The sequence below is a fragment of the Penicillium citrinum genome, assembly GCF_028827155.1.
Source record: "Penicillium citrinum strain IBT 23319 chromosome Unknown utg000009l:1.0-4274883.0:1.0-4276374.0, whole genome shotgun sequence".
Classification (NCBI taxonomy): domain Eukaryota; kingdom Fungi; phylum Ascomycota; class Eurotiomycetes; order Eurotiales; family Aspergillaceae; genus Penicillium; species Penicillium citrinum.
The window spans coordinates 1,387,654-1,404,398 of record NW_026622694.1 but is presented as its reverse complement, the minus strand read 5'-3'; the positions used below and the strand labels follow the sequence as shown (position 1 = coordinate 1,404,398).

The window sequence follows — 16,745 nt, the reverse complement described above, 5'->3', positions numbered from 1 at the left end:
ATATTTTGGAAATCAGATGAATGAGAAGGCAGAGTAGAAGCAGCCCTATACCACCAGCAACAAAGAGTGTCAAAGCAAAGTCTGTCAATGATGGCGCCCTTTGGAGCTAATATGGGGAGTAGAAACAACGAGTGCTCGATTATCTTCTGAAGCGAAGCCACCCCCACTACATACGCTCAATGAAGTCACTCTTCAACAAGCTATGCTTTTGGTGGCGCGATCGTCGAGTCCACTGTGAACTGGCGGATTTCGAATGTGGGGATCACTGGAGCACCGAACGCATCTCGAGATGATGTCAGTGTTCAAGTTACCAGTTAGAACTATATGCAGTCCGTAGTAAGACTCAAGGTAGTATGAATAGCCCTTAGTAGGTTGGAAACAAGGTTGAAAACAAGGTTGGGTTATAGAAGATGGAGTAAGGTCCCGACAAAAGATCTATCTATATAAACCCCCTTCTAGAAAGGAGAAAGACCGACAAGGCAGACCTAGCGAGACTATCGATGCATATCTCCTTTTTCCAACTGTAAAAGGTTTATCTCTAACCCAGAATGCTTGGCTGGAGGCCCTTTGGGCCACATTGACATGGCGGAGCAGTCGACGAGCTCCATCCCTGTGTACATCAACACGGAGTGCATACAGACAGTGCATACTGCACATATGTACTCCGTAGTGCACAGTACATTCGTGGCGCCTGCTTATCCACCGAGATCCACTGCATGATAGTCATCCAGCGATCCCCGGCTTGGCTCTGTCAGGATACAGTATATGCACATATCCTATCACTTGTCATCGCTATGCTCACAACCCTTGCTCTCTCTCGTCCCTGTGAAGCCAAGTCGAACGCCAAGTTTGCCGGCGAAGCTGATGACAGATCATATCTTCTATACACATCTGCCAATTTCAATCCAGACCGCATTCATCTAGCAACGAGCCAATTCTCGGGACGCCCTGTCCAACACGCCATTTCACCGCTCGGGCCAGGGTCTCCCTTTTTCACGGAACATACTCGGCATCCTTGGCGGCTTCGCGGAAGGTCTCAGTCCAGTGGCGCGGACTCCGACCAACTGCAATCTACCGCAGAGGCACGACGATCTTCCGCCCTCTCTAACAGGTGATCTTGATATCCAATGGCATGGTTACGAATGGCTTGGCTCTTGGCGATCACGCAGGGAGATCACACATAACCCCTCCAAAAGTCCCCCATGGGAAATATTCAATGAATAGCAGGATCCACCATACAGTGTAGATAAGATCCTGCCTTTCACCAGTACCCCTTTGAGGTCTCACTGCTTCATGGTCAAGGTCAGGATAATCAGACAGATGTATGCTGCAATACTCAGCGCGGTCAAGATCACGACCGCATTCCCGCTAGTCCGGAATTTGTGTCGGTGGATGCCATCTTCCCCTATTTCAGAATAAAATTGGCGATTTCGTTGAGATCGACGAAATAGTCCAATTATTAAAACGCCCGTTCCATACACGGCAAATAAGGCACCTATACTGTAGAACTCGGCGGTGAAAATTTTGAGAACGGCCAGCGCGAAGGAGAATAGGGAGAGAGATGTGCGGACATAAGCCCCTTCGAAGGTGCGTTGTGCTGCTCGTACTTCAACCAGTTCATCGGAAGTCAGCACGGCCGATCGCGCTCGGTGCGTGCGAAGATGATATCGATCCGCGGCTCGCCGCTACGCTTGTCAGTGGGATATTGTGCGAGGAGGTCAGCTTGAATGTAATTCTACCAACCTCAAACATGATGAGACACTGAAGGTGTTAATGTAAGACTATTGTGCGGATTTCCACGGGGGGGATTCTCAGAAGGAGAATGGGGTGTTCCAAGCTAGCTCGTGTGATCATAACACTACGGTATGTAGATGAGGGGTGACCCGTGCTCTTGCGTGATCTTTCGAGTTCTCACGTGTAAAGGTTTGTGTTTCGCTTGCAAAGTACGTATTGAATTTGAAGATTGAGGGCTTGGTTGCCTTCTCTGAGGTTTTCAGCTGGCTATTCCTATTTTAGCCATCGCCGAGGGTCCGGTGTGCAGAGGTTAGATTAGCGTTGTTTACTCACAATCGAAGCGGACTATATATAATAATTAAAGTAGGCGATGCCGAGCAGGCACTCAGGTACCTTATTTCTGCCAATGGTAATTATTCGCAATGGCTTGAAACAGCCCTGAGGAAGTGCATGCTATTTGAATTATAATACTATTAGTATTATTGAGAAATAACTCTAAATTATCACTATATTGAATCTCAACGTGTCAGAATGAGAGGTATACTACAACCACTGGTGAGTATATGTATACAAAAAGTGCGTCTTTGGTCTTTAACAATGGAATGGCACAGTGGTTAAGCTCACCGAATTCCTTCGGGTGCCCAGGTTCGAATCCTGGCTCCGACGTTGGTCGGAGTGGCGCAGTGGTTACCGCGTTCGGCTGCTATTTCCCCGTCTTCCATTGTTTTTCTCTTTTTATCATTTTTGCTTGATCTATCCATGTATGTACAAAATAGAAAATTGTTTTCTTGCTTTGGCAGGATCCATGGATAATAAATATCTTGAACATGATAGATTACGGTGAGTATATGATAAATGGGCTACGTTAAAGTTACATTGAATCTTTTCACGCGGGAATTCATGGCCCTTCTCTCATACGCAGATTACTACCTAATCAAGTACGAAGAACACAGCATACGGTACCCAGATATCCAGATAGACCCGACTACATAAAATATATTCTTTGTGGCTCAAGAATTGGCCTGGAAGAAGTTGGCTCCAAGCGAAGTCTGCGTTAAAAATTCACATTTTGTCCAGTTTCGTTGTCGATTGCCAAGCTGATGTCTACATCCAGCGTTTGTTGTTCATGGATTGATTGCCCTTCACTTGATCGGGTACATTTCATATTGAAAAAAAAGAATGGAGAATATATCGCACCAAACTAGTGTCCTTCTGCGTCATATTCCTGGTAAATAAGAAAACTTCATTGCTCCATCAGTAGACAGCGAGTAAAAGTCCACTGACGTCCCATTATATAAAGCGCCATTTCTATTGAGGGCCGCCGCGATTTCGCCAAAGTAGCTTATAGAAACCGCACAGAATGTTAATGTGGGGTCCAGTATATGTATTCCTTGACATATGCTACTTCGAGTGCTCTCTTGCCGCATATTTATGAATCAAATGAGAGAAGGATGGTCAATTTAGACAACCAACTAAGCTTCCCTGTTAATTAACCTGTACCTAGTATCTTTTTAAAATCGCCTGTGTTAAAGTTGAATGGTAGTCCTTAAGCTGAAAAAGATGAACTGGCTATCGGCTGCTTGAATTAAGATAATACGTAACTCGCGATCCTAGCGTTGTGGACCTTTTACCCGATTCACATCGCACGAGCTGAAGCCTTGAGTGGAATACTCAGCTGACACCGTTTCTGAGATCCATACTCTACTTACTGTAGAAGGGTGGGTCAGTGGAACCAGTCAGCCGCAATCAACTCAAAGAGAGTAAAGATACGGAGTATCATCTCGGATTGTATTCGATTCGAATGGATGAACGCAGAGTCATGGATCCACCTCGAGAACTCCTCGGGTGAGCCCCTGAATGCCACAGAGCAACAATGAGGCGTTCGTCGCAATCTATCCTTTTACCCAGAGAGACTCGTCAACAATCAGCCTAGGTAATTAACCACGATCATGCGCCTCATTCGCACATCGCCACCCTTTGAGCTCGGAGAATTCTTCGAAAATCAAATTCTCAACCTCGAATATGCCATTCTCTCTCATCGCTGGGAAGAAGAGGAACTTTCGTTCCAAGAGATGATTGCACCAACAGCACAGATCCGACAGAAAAAGGGGTACCAAAAAGTCAAGCATTTCTGCGAGCGAGCGCGTGCCGATGGATTCGAATATGTATGGGTGGACACTTGCTGCATCAACAAGGAAAGCAGTGCTGAACTATCAGAGTCTATCAATTCGATGTTCCGATGGTACCTTAACGCTACGAAATGCTATGCCTATATGTTGGATGTGAGCATGATCGAAACAGATTGTCTGGATCAGCTCCTCACTAGTGTTTGGTTCACAAGAGGCTGGACCCTACAAGAGCTCGTTGCACCACAGGAGATGGTCTTTCTGGCTAATGACTGGTCAGAAATTGGATCTCGACGGGAACTCGCCTCAAGGATTGAGCAAATCACAAACATCGATACTGCTTTACTACTTGGTAAAACCAAACTGTATAATTATTGTATTTCCAAGAGAATGTCCTGGGCAGCAACACGTGAGACAACGAGGACAGAGGATCGGGCGTATTGTCTGATGGGTATATTTAATGTTAATATGCCACTTCTATACGGCGAAGGCGAGAATGCGTTTATACGCCTCCAAGAAGAGATCATGAAGGACTCGAATGATGAAACCTTATTCGCATGGGAAAGGAACGGTATATCAGAAGAAAAGCCATGTGGCCTACTAGCTCCCTCGCCAGATTGTTTCGCAGAATCAGGCGATATTGTCCCCTACCCTCTTTCTGAGAATGGATTGCCCTTTGGCTCAACAAACCGTGGAATCCGAATGCAGTCACCCCTCGTCCCGCCCGTCTCATCTACCACTACATTGATACTCCAGTGTGTCGGCAGTTCCAAGCTTGTTGGAGTTGGTATCATGACTAGCCCAAGCTCGCCCGACTACGTTCGAATTACAAGCAACCTTTTACGTGACATCCCGTACTCCGTACTCCTTGGTGCCGTTCTAGATACGGCGTACATCCCGAAGTCTCTATTCTTAGCTTCAACAAACAACTCGGCCTTGCAAGCCCAAGCTAGTGATTCTGAAGCCAACAGCAGCTCTCAGATAGCCGATCACCTCTTAAATCGAAGAATCCAACCACGGGGACACTGCAAAAACTTAGTTCTATGCTTTGATGACACTACGTCTCCATATACTGCTGACGGAAACGCCTCAAATGTGGCAAAACTTCATCGCATGCTTGATCGGTCTGAAGGGAACCAAGCGGCCTTTTACCAGACTTGGGGGCGTGGAACTACACTGGAGAGTGTCACCAAAGATGCTTATAAGTTTATAATGGAGTACTATCAGCGTGAAGACGAGATCAGCCTCGTTGGGTTTTCTAGGGGATGCCATGCAGCTCAAACCCTGGATGAATTCATGGATCACTTCGGGATCCTCTTCAGCAGCCATGAAAAAATGATCGATGAGGCATGGAGCACGTTCTTGACATTTAAATCCCAGGAAGGGCGAGCCAAGCAGTATGCCCATCTGAAGCTCCAGTATTTCAGAGAGTCTTTCTGCCGGCCAAGGAGACGAATCTCATTCGTTGGTCTTTTCGACGCTGTCGACCCTGATGCGCAAAATAACCGGCACTCAACTTCATACATGGTCTTCTCAAGTCAGTTCGTCTGTCACGCGCTTGCGATAGACGAAAGACAAGCGTCTCTACGGCCGACATTGGCTAAAAAATATACTAGTTATTCTCAGTACTTTGAACAAGTTTGGTTTCCCGGAGCTCATGAGGTACGTTTTGACTCATTGTGAATTTGATGCATATCTAATTTCAACAGGACCTTGAAGGGATAATGCAGCGGAACTGCGACGAAATAATCCCTCTTAGTCACTTGTCACTTGTCTGGATGGTGAACAACGCAAAGCGGGCGGGCCTACGCTTTGATCGAAAGCAGGAAACAAGCCGCAAAACAAGCACTGTGGAGGAAGACTTGGATCTTATTAGTGGAGATTACAGAAAGGCGAAAAGTGAAACGGATGACGCGAGTCTTTCCATCTTGCACAAAGACTTTATTACTGCCCTCAACAATGCATGCGAGGAAGGGTTCCTACATAACGAATTGGAATTTGGACGCGGTTGGGCTCCCGTGCATGTCTGCAAACAAAGAGTTAGAGACTTGTTCTACTCGAGAACTCTCAGTCAATCAGCGGCATTGAAGCGGAATCTACGGAAGATTCCATTAGATGCCAATGTCCACTCTTCTGTTCTACGCCGTATGCGGGCTGATTCGACTTATAGACCAATGAATCTTTGCATTGAAAATCCTGACTGCTTGACCATCTTGAATATGGGAGATCGGGTTATGGAATGTTTTGTTCGTGCGACTGCTAAATAGAAGCTAAGCAGGGAATTGAATGGCCGTTCCTGTCGCCTCGCTTACAGAATATTAAGAGAATGAAAAAAATTAGTCCGTTAGAATTATGGGAAAGGATGATCTCCGCATATGTCCTGGCTACACGAGAATTTTATCATGTCAGCAAGTAGCTGACGGGATAGCCAACTTTGGTGACTTCGACATTAGCCATATGAATATATGTACTTAGGATATAGACCTAACTCACCCTGAAGCTGATACATACGACCATAGGGTGTGGAGAACAGGGCTTCCGTCCGCTCAGCCGGACTTAAGCCCTGGGTCTTAAATCACGTCAGGTCTTGTGTTAGGGTGAGTGCGGGTGATATGGGTGAGAATTCTTCAGACTGGGGTTAGAGAGGTGAGGACGGGGTGAGAACAGGAAGAGAAGGGGTGAGAATATCCGCTGGATGGGCCGCCCATGATGGGTAGATCTTTAAAAAATCGGTCTATGGGCCGCCCAGTACACAGGTCTAGACCTGAGCACGTCTCTGAGTGCGTTGAGAATATCAGTGATCATCATGTAACTACTCTGATTTGCACACTGGGCATTGCTTGCATGAGAGCCAGTGGTCCAACCCAAGTCTACAGCTTCTAATTTCAGAGGTACCAGCGAATTTAATTTTGGATATTTCTAAACAGTCATGGAGTTCTCCTGAGTGGCTGTCTCCATATCGTAATTTTTCTGAGGCGTACGGAAAGACTTCGAGAAAAAGTTTTCAACCGAAATGATTGTCGACATTCTAATCTCCTCAGGCAACAGGAAGCCTCCCTTGAATGTAGGCAAGTCCTCGTCCGGACCAATTTGAATGTCTTCACTTTCTCTGAGGGGGCCGTGGAAGTTTTGAAACAGAAGAGCAGACGCCGTTTCGTGGTAGGTCTCGCCTAGACATAAGATGCTCCCCGAGGCCTTCTCAACCCCATCAGTATCACGGAGTGTCCGCCACAGTAGAGCAATGCTTATTCCTCGTGCCCTTTCCTCCCAGGTGTATTGCGTGCCGTATATGATAGACGTTTGCGCCTTTGTGGTCACTCTATACCCTTTATGAATCCTGTGTCTGTTGGTCGCAACGTTGAGACTGTGTACGAATACTGGTTTGCCCTGAAGGGCCTTTTCATACAGCCCCCATATGGTTATACGGAGACTGTTGCGAGGGTTGGTGAGTTGGGGAAGATTGGGCCCGGTAATCAGACTCAGATTGTATTGAAAACCGTGAGGGTATAGAATTAAGTGATAACATGAACTACAATCGTAGATAAGAATAATGGTACCGATCTGATAATTGATATAAAATTAGTGCTATTCTTTTGTTGTCATAATTTTGTCAGCGACTATTGATACATACATATATTTTTGTTCCGCTTAGCCATACAGTCTTCCCGATTGACGAATTTGAGTAATCATATATAAATACTATACCTTCATACTGGGCATTCTTTGATGATAATTGTAATTTCTGGAGATATTTTTTCGCGACCAGAATCTGTTCTGTAATAGCCCTTCTGAAACCCGATATCTGAGAATTGGCTAGCCGCACAAATATATACATCACTATAGTAATTGCTTCCAATCCATCTGGAAGTCGTAATCTTAAGTCCAGTGCTGTCTGGCTATCAATAGAATCTGGCGTTCCAGTTACAACTTGGCCAGTTTCAATGATAGTAGTGGTGCTAGCAGTGCTATAGCACTTCGTGAGAATATATCCAACCTATAGATTACTGATCTTATCAGGAACACTATAGTTCCAATACTTCTGTAATATTTTTTTGTCCGGAAACAAGACCAAGATCTATCCAATAATTAGAATCTGAGCATCTACAGACCCGGAAAAGACTAGATAGACACATTCGATAGTTTCTTCCGAAAGAAAGCTCCGAGAATTGATATTTGGAACAATAACATCGCGGACTGGCACAAATTGGTAGTCCACAGATTTGATCAAAAAGCTTGACTTGATATGGATCTCTCTGCCGGCCGCGTATATACTTACAATGAATTTTGCATTCTGAGGAGTGATTAGCCAGACAGATCGATTCAGAGGGGCACCTTTGATAACTGCAATATAGAGGCAGTCCCTCAATGAAGGATGTACTGAGCGAACAAAGATCTCTTCATCCGAGTTCTCTATTTGGGTCATCAGTGACACCTTGATCTTGAGAGACTAGCTGCATCGGGGTAAGCTGCCTTGTTGACTACCCGAATTTTCGGAAAGATGACGGCGGATATTTCGAACAGTCTGGTGGCAGACAGAGATATGGTATCCTGGGGACCTCGAACAGAAGAGGTCAGACCTTGACAGCTGGCAGTGCTACCTTCTGGTGAGAATATTTGTGGAGTGAGAGACTGTCGGGTCTCGAACGAATATGTCTGTCAGATGGATCAGATGATCAGGATTTCTAGAGTGATTTGGAATGGTGGTACCATGATGAGTATGTCCGCGCAACTTTGGCGGTAGCAAGTTTCGCGAAGCTTTTGGTATATGATCCTGGACTATATACCGCCGTCGGCAGCTGGCGGTAAATGACGCAAAGTGATAATTCTTGCCAATATCAATGAATCTATCAGTTAATATTCAATCTGCTGTTTATTCCGTAGATCAGAGTTTCAAAATCTTTATAATATAGAAATATCAATAAAAATGCTATAATTGATAATTATTATCAAGAAATATAGTTATAAAAAACATAGTAAAAACATTACGTATGTTTTATAACAAAAATCAGATTAAAATACAATACAAAATAATTATTTGATATATTTCTAGATATATTTGATATATACTACAATACCGATGGCTTCCGCCGGTTTGATCAGGGGGATAGGGAGAGTTCCGTAGAATGAGGGTTGAGAGGGGCCAAGGGGCGAGGAAAAGATCCGGGATAATGGTTGTGTAGATCTGCAACAGAGCAAGTTTCGGATTGCTTGTTTGGGCCTTGCCTATTGAGCAGCAAATTTAGCTGACTGTCCTGGACAGCGAAGAAAGCGATAGGACGGATGCGGGACCATATCTTGCCTAACTTGAAATACATAGTAGATAAATCAACAGATCAAAACGAAGATCGCAGTTACTGGTGCATCTAGCATGAACCCATTCAGTATGAGCACGTGCATTTCGCTCGCAATACTTTGACCAGAGTATTTGGCGTGAAAAGATGCCTCCTGGTGTAGTGCGGTCACTTGAGCCTTTGTCTCTGATGCTGAGGGAGCTGCTACAGCTGCCTTCATGGCAATGACCCCCCCATGCAGCGGCCCAACAACGAACCAACACCTTCACATAGTGGGAATTAGAATGGCAGACCTAAGGGGAAGTCGCATTTACTTCGGACGCATTGTCGCTGATACATAAGCACATACATCCTAGATCTAGGGCTAAGGAAGCCTTTGACAGCATGTAGATTCTTGAAATGACGCACCAGTCGATACCAGTAAATGTGAAAGCTGTACGTAGCGACGATGACAGGACGACAAAAAGTTTTGAAGTCGAGCGAACGGTAGGGTATGATATCATGACGGAAGTCGAATTTTACTTCTACTGACGAACATTTGCGCTTGAAATAGATTATAAAATAAGAGCCTCGAATATCTGCGTCAAAATCAAATTATTGAAGACACAAACCAATCACCAGGAATCTTATCAAGAGCCTGCATTTGTCCCTTTTTGCGTGCATCGGATTCCTCCGTGGCCGATCATCACAAATCCTAGCACCTTGTCAATGATACTGAAACTGAACCTACATCAAAAACATAGCTACTGTTAAGGTGAGAATAGATAAGACACTGAGGTCGACTGAAACGTGCAAGCTTTCTGCTATATTAGTGGCGCTAGGGCTGGAGCCACCAGTGCTGGTGGTCTGTGTGCCGCTGGTAGTAGACGTGCTGCTGCTGGTAGTCATACTGCTGGTAGTGGCTGGACCGCTGCTTGTGGCGGTATTACTGTTGGAGGTCGTAGTTGTCTGGCTGGCACTCGGTGTACCGAAAATGCCACCTTGGGCCGTGGCCGGCACACTCTGGCCATTCGCACTAGAAGCTGCTGATTTGAATGCATCAAGCGTATCTGGGCCACTGGTGCTAAGGACAGAATTAGTTAGTGTTTCTATCACTTTGTGGCTATGGCTATGATAAACTTACGATGGGTTAATCACGCCAACCATGCCAGCTTGGCAATGTCCAACTTGACCGCAGTAGAACCAAATCGGGTTTGTATCATTGACAGTCAACGACCAGACAGGCTGAAAAAGTCAGAAAGTTATACAATACTGAAACGACAGGCATGAAACTACCTTTTTTTGATTAGTGGCCGGTATGAATCCACTAAAGAAGCTAGTATCGCTCATTGGATGGCATGGGTTATCAAAAGCGGCCTGGACAACTGAGTGATCGCCTGGATAGAAATGAAACTCGACAACGCCTCCTGCAGGGACGTGGATAGTGTCGGGTTTAAAGATAAAACCATTCTCACCAACGTCAACTGATTGCGTGGTACTTGAAGCTGAACCACTATCTGTTGAGCTCGCAGTGGTCGTAGGCGTATCTCTAGAGTCTTTTCCACCTCCCCCATACTGGGCACCAACAAGAGGGAGGCAGAATAGAGCGAAAGTGCACAAAGAGACCTTGATCATTATAGCCACTGAATTGAACGAGAACACAAGGAGGGCGAAGATCTGTGTAGAAACCCCAGAGCTCAACTCCAAAGGATCAGGCGATGGGCCTGGTCTCCTTTATGTTATTTTATCTACAGTGTACGTGGAGGATCGTAATAACCCCATGGCTTGACGATGAATATTTAGAAGCTTTAGCATAGCCACGGCATGACCAATGCAAAAAAGCTTAGCTGACTGACTGGCTTCAGATGGTTTAGGCAGTTGGTTACTCAAAGTAGAGAATGCGGTTCGTTATCGTATTGAATCAACCACAGAAAGACGGTCATGTGGCTTTTATTATAACCAGCATACTACGTAGCCCCATGCCGCCCGGTGTTCAGAATAACCTTTTGACAAAGTGAGTCAACCAATTATGGTTGGTTATTTTGAGTGTCTGGCAGCTGACTAAGACAGAATTGGAAACAAGCTCTGGATGAGAAAATAGTACAAAGAACGTCTAGACCGCGACATTCTCAAATGGCAAAGGCTATTGGCGAGCTTCGTAGTTTTATCTTGTGGTGTTCAATGAACTATTCAGCCGCGCAGATGGTAATAATTCTTGGGAAATCGATCAACGGTTCCTCGAACTGCCATCTTCGGGAACTGTTCAGCAAGTCATGATGCCTAGACTTGAGTATTTCGTCAATCCTGGCAGCTCTCAATCACAGAATGCTTGCAGAATGAGCTGAAGTGATTGGTAAGTCCTGTCCAGAGAGATATAGAAATTCGGTGAAGGAGCGCAGCTACTGTAATATAGCGGGTAAGACGATATTTCCCGAGGCTTCACGTCAAGCCCGCATATTTCAGGTCTTTCTTAGGGCCCAGAAGTTCACACGATCCCTGCTCTGCAATGGCAAAGAAATACATTTATTTCAGTCTATTTACATCCATTTTTACCCTTGCCCAGTTACAAACGTTCGTGCCACCCGGGCAAAATGGAATCACCTATAGTGTCAATGTACCCCGAGCCACCGAGTCCTCGGGCTCTGGGCCGATTTTTCTCCAACTGAAGTCCACGAGTGAGCTTCAGTGGTTTGCTTGGGGTCAGGGCTCTCGAATGCAAGGGGCAAATATATTCATTGTCTATGCATCTAGCGACGGCAATAATGTTACCGTCTCCCCAAGGCTGGGTGTAGAGCATGTTATGCCACTATATAACTCCAAAGCTCAATTATCAGTCTTGAATGGCAGTGGGATCAGTAATGGAGTTATGACTGCAAACATCCGATGTGATAGCTGTATCACCTGGCCTGGCGGAAGTGAAGATCTGAGCAGCTCGTCAAGTACATGGATTTGGGCAGTGAAATATGGAAGACCACTCAACACGAACAACTTAGCGGCATCTATCACCATACATGACGCTGTGGGGATTGCAGCAATAGACCTCCAACAAGCAACCGGTGGTTCATCTGATAATCCGTTTCTAACCTCGAACAATATGAACTCCTCGAGTTCATCGCATCCGATTTCGACCATTAGTACTGGGTCGGTTGAAAAACGCAGGAAGGCCCATGCTGTTATTATGATATTGGTCTTTGTTATATTTTTCCCTTCCTTTGCTTTGATGCTTCATGTTGTTCCACATTCGAAGATTGTCTATGTCCATGCTTCGTTTCAGCTTTTTACTCTTGCTTTGGCCATTGCCGGTTTTGGAATTGGAATCTCAATGGCAAGAAGCCTCGGTTTCATAGGAATGTATCATCCAATTATCGGAATGGTGACCGTCCCATGCCTTATCCTTTTCCAGCCCGCGATGGGCTTTATTCAACACAGGTATTTTCACAAAACTGGCGGCAAGAGTGTATTTGCTTACATGCATCGGTGGCTTGGTCGCTGTCTGATAGTTCTTGGCATTATTAACGCGGGACTAGGCTTTCGCCTAACAGGTGTCGGCCTTTCGATCGCCCCTGTTGGCGCAGTTATTGCATACAGTGTGGTAGCTGGAATCGTCGGAATAGGGTACGCCTTAGTTGTTGTGCTTTTGTCTCTCAAAAAGCGCAGAGTATCCTCTTCTTAGCAGATTCTGGGTACAAGGCATTGCATGCTAAGGATATGGTTGAATGCAAAAGTTTTCCATTTAAGTCTTTATATGTGATATGATCCAGTCTTGTTAGTTCAATGTCTTGGTGTTGATTGTTTACTAACCTAAGACTTCAAATGTCTAACCTAGATAAGGCTCCGTGGATGGCTGCTCTGGGCATCTCACAACATTATTTAAAGCTAGCCCGACACCATTGTTAGTATGCTAGGACTCGAAATCTTACAGACGCTTGTGCTTTGTTTTTCTAGATCATTCTCATAAGGTTGTTTCCCTCCAAAGAAAGATCCATGATCTAACCCAATCAAGTCCAATCCATCATAGATTTTTGATCCGATTTTTCAATCCACAGATTAAATGTGGATTAAGAACCAGATTTGGATTTTGACTGAAGAATCTATAATTAATCCATGTGATGTGGGTTTTGGGTCGGAGACTCCGACCCATTTTGGGGATTGTCAGTGTCTAGAATATTTATATTATTACTCCGGAGGATGACGGGTTGGAATAAATTTATCTCTAATTTTAGCAATATAATTAGCAACAGGCTTTGAACAAGGTTTTTATTCGAGATAGTTTAAACGAATGTTTCATAACAGGAAAGATTCTGATATTAAACATGAAATTATCCAGATGGGACGTTCTGCTATATTGACGTGCGACGACTGGTTTGTTGAACATATTTCAGAGCTGAGGAGAACCAAAATACATAGACACAATTTGAGATATGAATTGCAAAACAAACGCTAAATTTCAGTTTCTTATACTCTCATTCCTACTCGATGGCAATCTTCTTAGTAGGAGGGGCAGCGGCTTTGGGAACCACAATTGAGAGTATACCGTTCTTCAGACTCGCCTTGACATTGTCTTGATCAATGCGATCCGGGAAGGAGAAAGTCCGTGAGAATTCACCGATAGAACGCTCACTAGCCCAGTAACGGTGGCCAGATTTAGCTTTAGAGGCTTTGTCTGTAGTTACCACGGCCTGTTCTTTGTTCTTCTGATCATTTGGATCGGTGATATGATGCTCGCGTTCAGTGCGACCTTTAACGACTAGGGTCTGTGGGTCGGTGAATTCAACATTAACATTTTCCTGGGCAATACCGGGTAGCTCCCCATCGAGGTGAAATGCTGTTTCGCTTTCACGGATATCAAACTTGGGGGCGAAGCTACGAATTGCAGAGAGGCTGTTGCTCCGGTGGTTGTCATAGTCGTCGAGAAGACGGAAAAGAGGAGCGAAATGGCTTGTAGAGGGGGAACTGGTTCGGAGGAGTGACATGATGAGTTATAGCTATATTAGTGGACTTGGTATCTGAAAATAAATGTAGCTAGAGAGTGGTGTCTTGGTTCGTCTGAGTTGAGTTGATGCTGGTAGATGGGATCATGGAGAGGGGTTTTTATAGACGAGAGGCAGCGTCAGAATGATTTTCTAGAAGTGATGGTTCTAACAATCGATGATGCCATATAGCTCGATTCTAGTGTTTGCGGGCTGGTTCTAGCAACTTCCAGCTTCATGTATATACTTCTCCGCACTTCCGCCGATCATGTGATGTTAATAATCACGCGACCATCTCTTGCGTTGGAACACCTTCGGACCTGTATCTAGTTGTCTCGCTTTGTTACTTATGTTTGTAACCCCAATTTGACCAACAAACTGATTGAACTGACTTCATTTGACTCCAGTTTCAGTTTGTTCATCATAGCGAGTCATGTCGCTCGTGCAGCATCTGTCATCTGTCGAGGGCACCGATCATGATCCCGAAGCTGATTTTCAGTACAATGGTCCGGTTATAGCACGGAAAATCAGTTATGACGTACTACAGCCGCCCAGTCAACCCGTTCCGGTAGAGGAGCAACCACCGGCAACACCTGCCTACAAAGTTTCGGCTTCGAGAAGATTGGGTATGTACATTGATGTCGTTTAACGCGAAATCATCGCTGAACACGGTGAAGTGCAGGTCATCTTTACGATTTTCACATGCTGGGTGGCATCAGGTATCCTATTTGGATACGCAGCGCTGAAGCCGATCCTTGTTGAAGAACGCATCTATCATAATCTGTGTACCGATACCGAGCTCGAGAAAGGAGTGAAACTGTGCATTAAGCAAGACTTAAGGTATGTTTGTTACCACAAACTCAACTGTCTCCTCTAACGAGACAAAGACTCAATTTATGTTTTACCATCGCGTCGATAACAGCAAATGTGTCGGCATTGCCTGTCGGGACAATCCTTGATCGCTATGGATCAAGAGTCTGTGGCCTGCTTGGTAGCGTCTTTCTAGCTCTCGGTAGTCTATTCATGTCAGCCACTTTCCATTGGCCCAAATTCCATGCACTTATTGCTGGTCATTTTTTTCTATCATTTGGCGGGACTTTTATCTTTCTTCCGTCATTCCAGATAGCAAACGCATTTCCAAAGCACGTTGGTACTATCGTTTCTCTCGTGACAGGAGCATTTGACGCATCTGCTGCTGTATTTCTTTTCTATCGACTTGCCTACGATGCCTCTGACAGGGCATTTACTCCTGACAAGTTCTTCTTTGGGTATCTGGCCGTACCTGTTGCAATTGCTGTCGCAAATCTGTCTTTTATGCCGAAGTTCGATTACTATTCTACGCTCCGACTGGAGAAACAAATCGAACAAACTGCCGATGCAACAAATGACGTACACGACTCTGACCACGAAATTGAGAGCGACAGACAGCGGCAACTTGTACGCGACAAACGTGCCGAGCATCGGCGGGAACTGTACAATGATATCAGCCAAGTCCTCGGTGATGAAGATGAGAGACAACAACGAGCTGAGCAAGAGGGAGATCGTCAGCAAGTTAGTCAGATCTGGGGCGTGTTGCATGGGATGTCCGCCCACAAGCAGATGGCGACTCCCTGGTTTATCTTGATCACGTTGCTGACCGTCATCCAAATGCTCCGGATGAATTATTTCATTGCGACTATCCATGCGCAATACAAGTACATGCTAGGTTCAGCCGAAAACGCTGAGCGAATCAACGATTTCTTTGATGTCGCCCTACCCGTTGGCGGTATTCTGTTCACGCCCATTATAGGGGCATTGCTAGATCGTTTGAGCGTGCCAGCCATGCTAGCTGTCATCGTGACATTCATTACAGTGATTGGCGTTCTGAACTCGATCCCAGCTATGTGGGCGGGATATATGACCGTCGTCCTGTTCGTTCTGCTTCGACCTCTGTATTATTCGGCTATGTCGTATGTCCACCTTCTGCCACTAAACGTCACTAAAATATATTCTTTAGACATGCTAAACAAACTTTTAGTGACTATGCTACTAAGGTATTCGGTTTCGCGACCTTTGGTCGGGTCTATGGCACGATCATCTGCTTAGCTGGGCTCGTCAACTTTTCCCAATATTGGTTGGACTCGCTAACCCACAGCCATTTTGGCGGGAATCCGCTTCCAATAAATGTAGGCTTGACAATCGCGGGTTCTGTCGTTGGTGTCATACTTGTTGGGTTTGTCTCGTCAGCAGGCCGGCGGCTTAGAGCCGAGAATGGAAACCAGCATGAGAGACAGCCTTTACTATTGGAGGTAGATGAGGAACAATGAATTACGTATCTATCCTGTTGCTAGCAAAGGGTTCTGATAACGATCGTGTTATCTCTAATGTCGGTGAAACTCACGGTATTATACAGATTATTAAAATCTAGAGATCCTCTATACTTTTACATGATGTTATTTTGGTAAAATGAGCGACAGTAATAAGATCGAAATACCATATTACCGTCATGTCCTTTCCTACGCCCAAATAATGATGCCTCAAGTGAGGGATGTTGTATTAGTGATAGTCAGAAGCATAGCCAAAGATCATTCATTGCGTCTGTCATGGGCCGTTCCCAAGAGACATATTCAGATGATTGTGTCACACTAATCAAGGGTTAGCAAAGT

The 16,745-nt window shown here is 45.1% G+C and overlaps 7 protein-coding genes across 7 annotated transcripts; 3 read left to right on the top strand and 4 right to left on the bottom strand.

The window, feature by feature from the left end:
* Window positions 1-1,283: 1,283 nt before the first annotated feature.
* On the bottom strand, window positions 1,284-1,752 carry N7469_009998 (uncharacterized protein; the record flags this gene model as incomplete). The annotated part of the gene is made up of 2 exons (XM_056648903.1): window positions 1,284-1,685; window positions 1,744-1,752. 2 exons carry the CDS (start codon window positions 1,750-1,752, stop codon window positions 1,284-1,286), a joined length of 411 nt encoding a protein of 136 aa, XP_056496034.1.
* A 1,931-nt stretch (window positions 1,753-3,683) lies between these two features.
* Window positions 3,684-6,127, top strand: N7469_009997 (uncharacterized protein; the record flags this gene model as incomplete). The annotated part of the gene is made up of 2 exons (XM_056648902.1): window positions 3,684-5,522; window positions 5,570-6,127. 2 exons carry the CDS (start codon window positions 3,684-3,686, stop codon window positions 6,125-6,127), a joined length of 2,397 nt encoding a protein of 798 aa, XP_056496033.1.
* A 652-nt stretch (window positions 6,128-6,779) lies between these two features.
* Window positions 6,780-7,580, bottom strand: N7469_009996 (uncharacterized protein; the record flags this gene model as incomplete). The annotated part of the gene is made up of 2 exons (XM_056648901.1): window positions 6,780-7,421; window positions 7,566-7,580. 2 exons carry the CDS (start codon window positions 7,578-7,580, stop codon window positions 6,780-6,782), a joined length of 657 nt encoding a protein of 218 aa, XP_056496032.1.
* A 2,297-nt stretch (window positions 7,581-9,877) lies between these two features.
* N7469_009995 (cupredoxin domain-containing protein) lies at window positions 9,878-10,765 on the bottom strand (the record flags this gene model as incomplete). The annotated part of the gene is made up of 3 exons (XM_056648900.1): window positions 9,878-10,214; window positions 10,275-10,375; window positions 10,427-10,765. 3 exons carry the CDS (start codon window positions 10,763-10,765, stop codon window positions 9,878-9,880), a joined length of 777 nt encoding a protein of 258 aa, XP_056496031.1.
* Window positions 10,766-11,636: 871 nt separating this feature from the next.
* N7469_009994 (cytochrome and DOMON domain-containing protein) lies at window positions 11,637-12,803 on the top strand (the record flags this gene model as incomplete). The annotated part of the gene is made up of 1 exon (XM_056648899.1): window positions 11,637-12,803. The coding sequence occupies one exon, from the start codon at window positions 11,637-11,639 to the stop codon at window positions 12,801-12,803; it is 1,167 nt and encodes a 388-aa protein (XP_056496030.1).
* A 796-nt stretch (window positions 12,804-13,599) lies between these two features.
* On the bottom strand, window positions 13,600-14,103 carry N7469_009993 (Hsp20/alpha crystallin family protein; the record flags this gene model as incomplete). The annotated part of the gene is made up of 1 exon (XM_056648898.1): window positions 13,600-14,103. The coding sequence occupies one exon, from the start codon at window positions 14,101-14,103 to the stop codon at window positions 13,600-13,602; it is 504 nt and encodes a 167-aa protein (XP_056496029.1).
* A 430-nt stretch (window positions 14,104-14,533) lies between these two features.
* Window positions 14,534-16,406, top strand: N7469_009992 (putative MFS transporter; the record flags this gene model as incomplete). Its single annotated transcript, XM_056648897.1, has 4 exons — window positions 14,534-14,726; window positions 14,778-14,940; window positions 14,988-16,049; window positions 16,118-16,406. The coding sequence occupies 4 exons, from the start codon at window positions 14,534-14,536 to the stop codon at window positions 16,404-16,406; spliced, it is 1,707 nt and encodes a 568-aa protein (XP_056496028.1).
* Window positions 16,407-16,745: the final 339 nt, after the last annotated feature.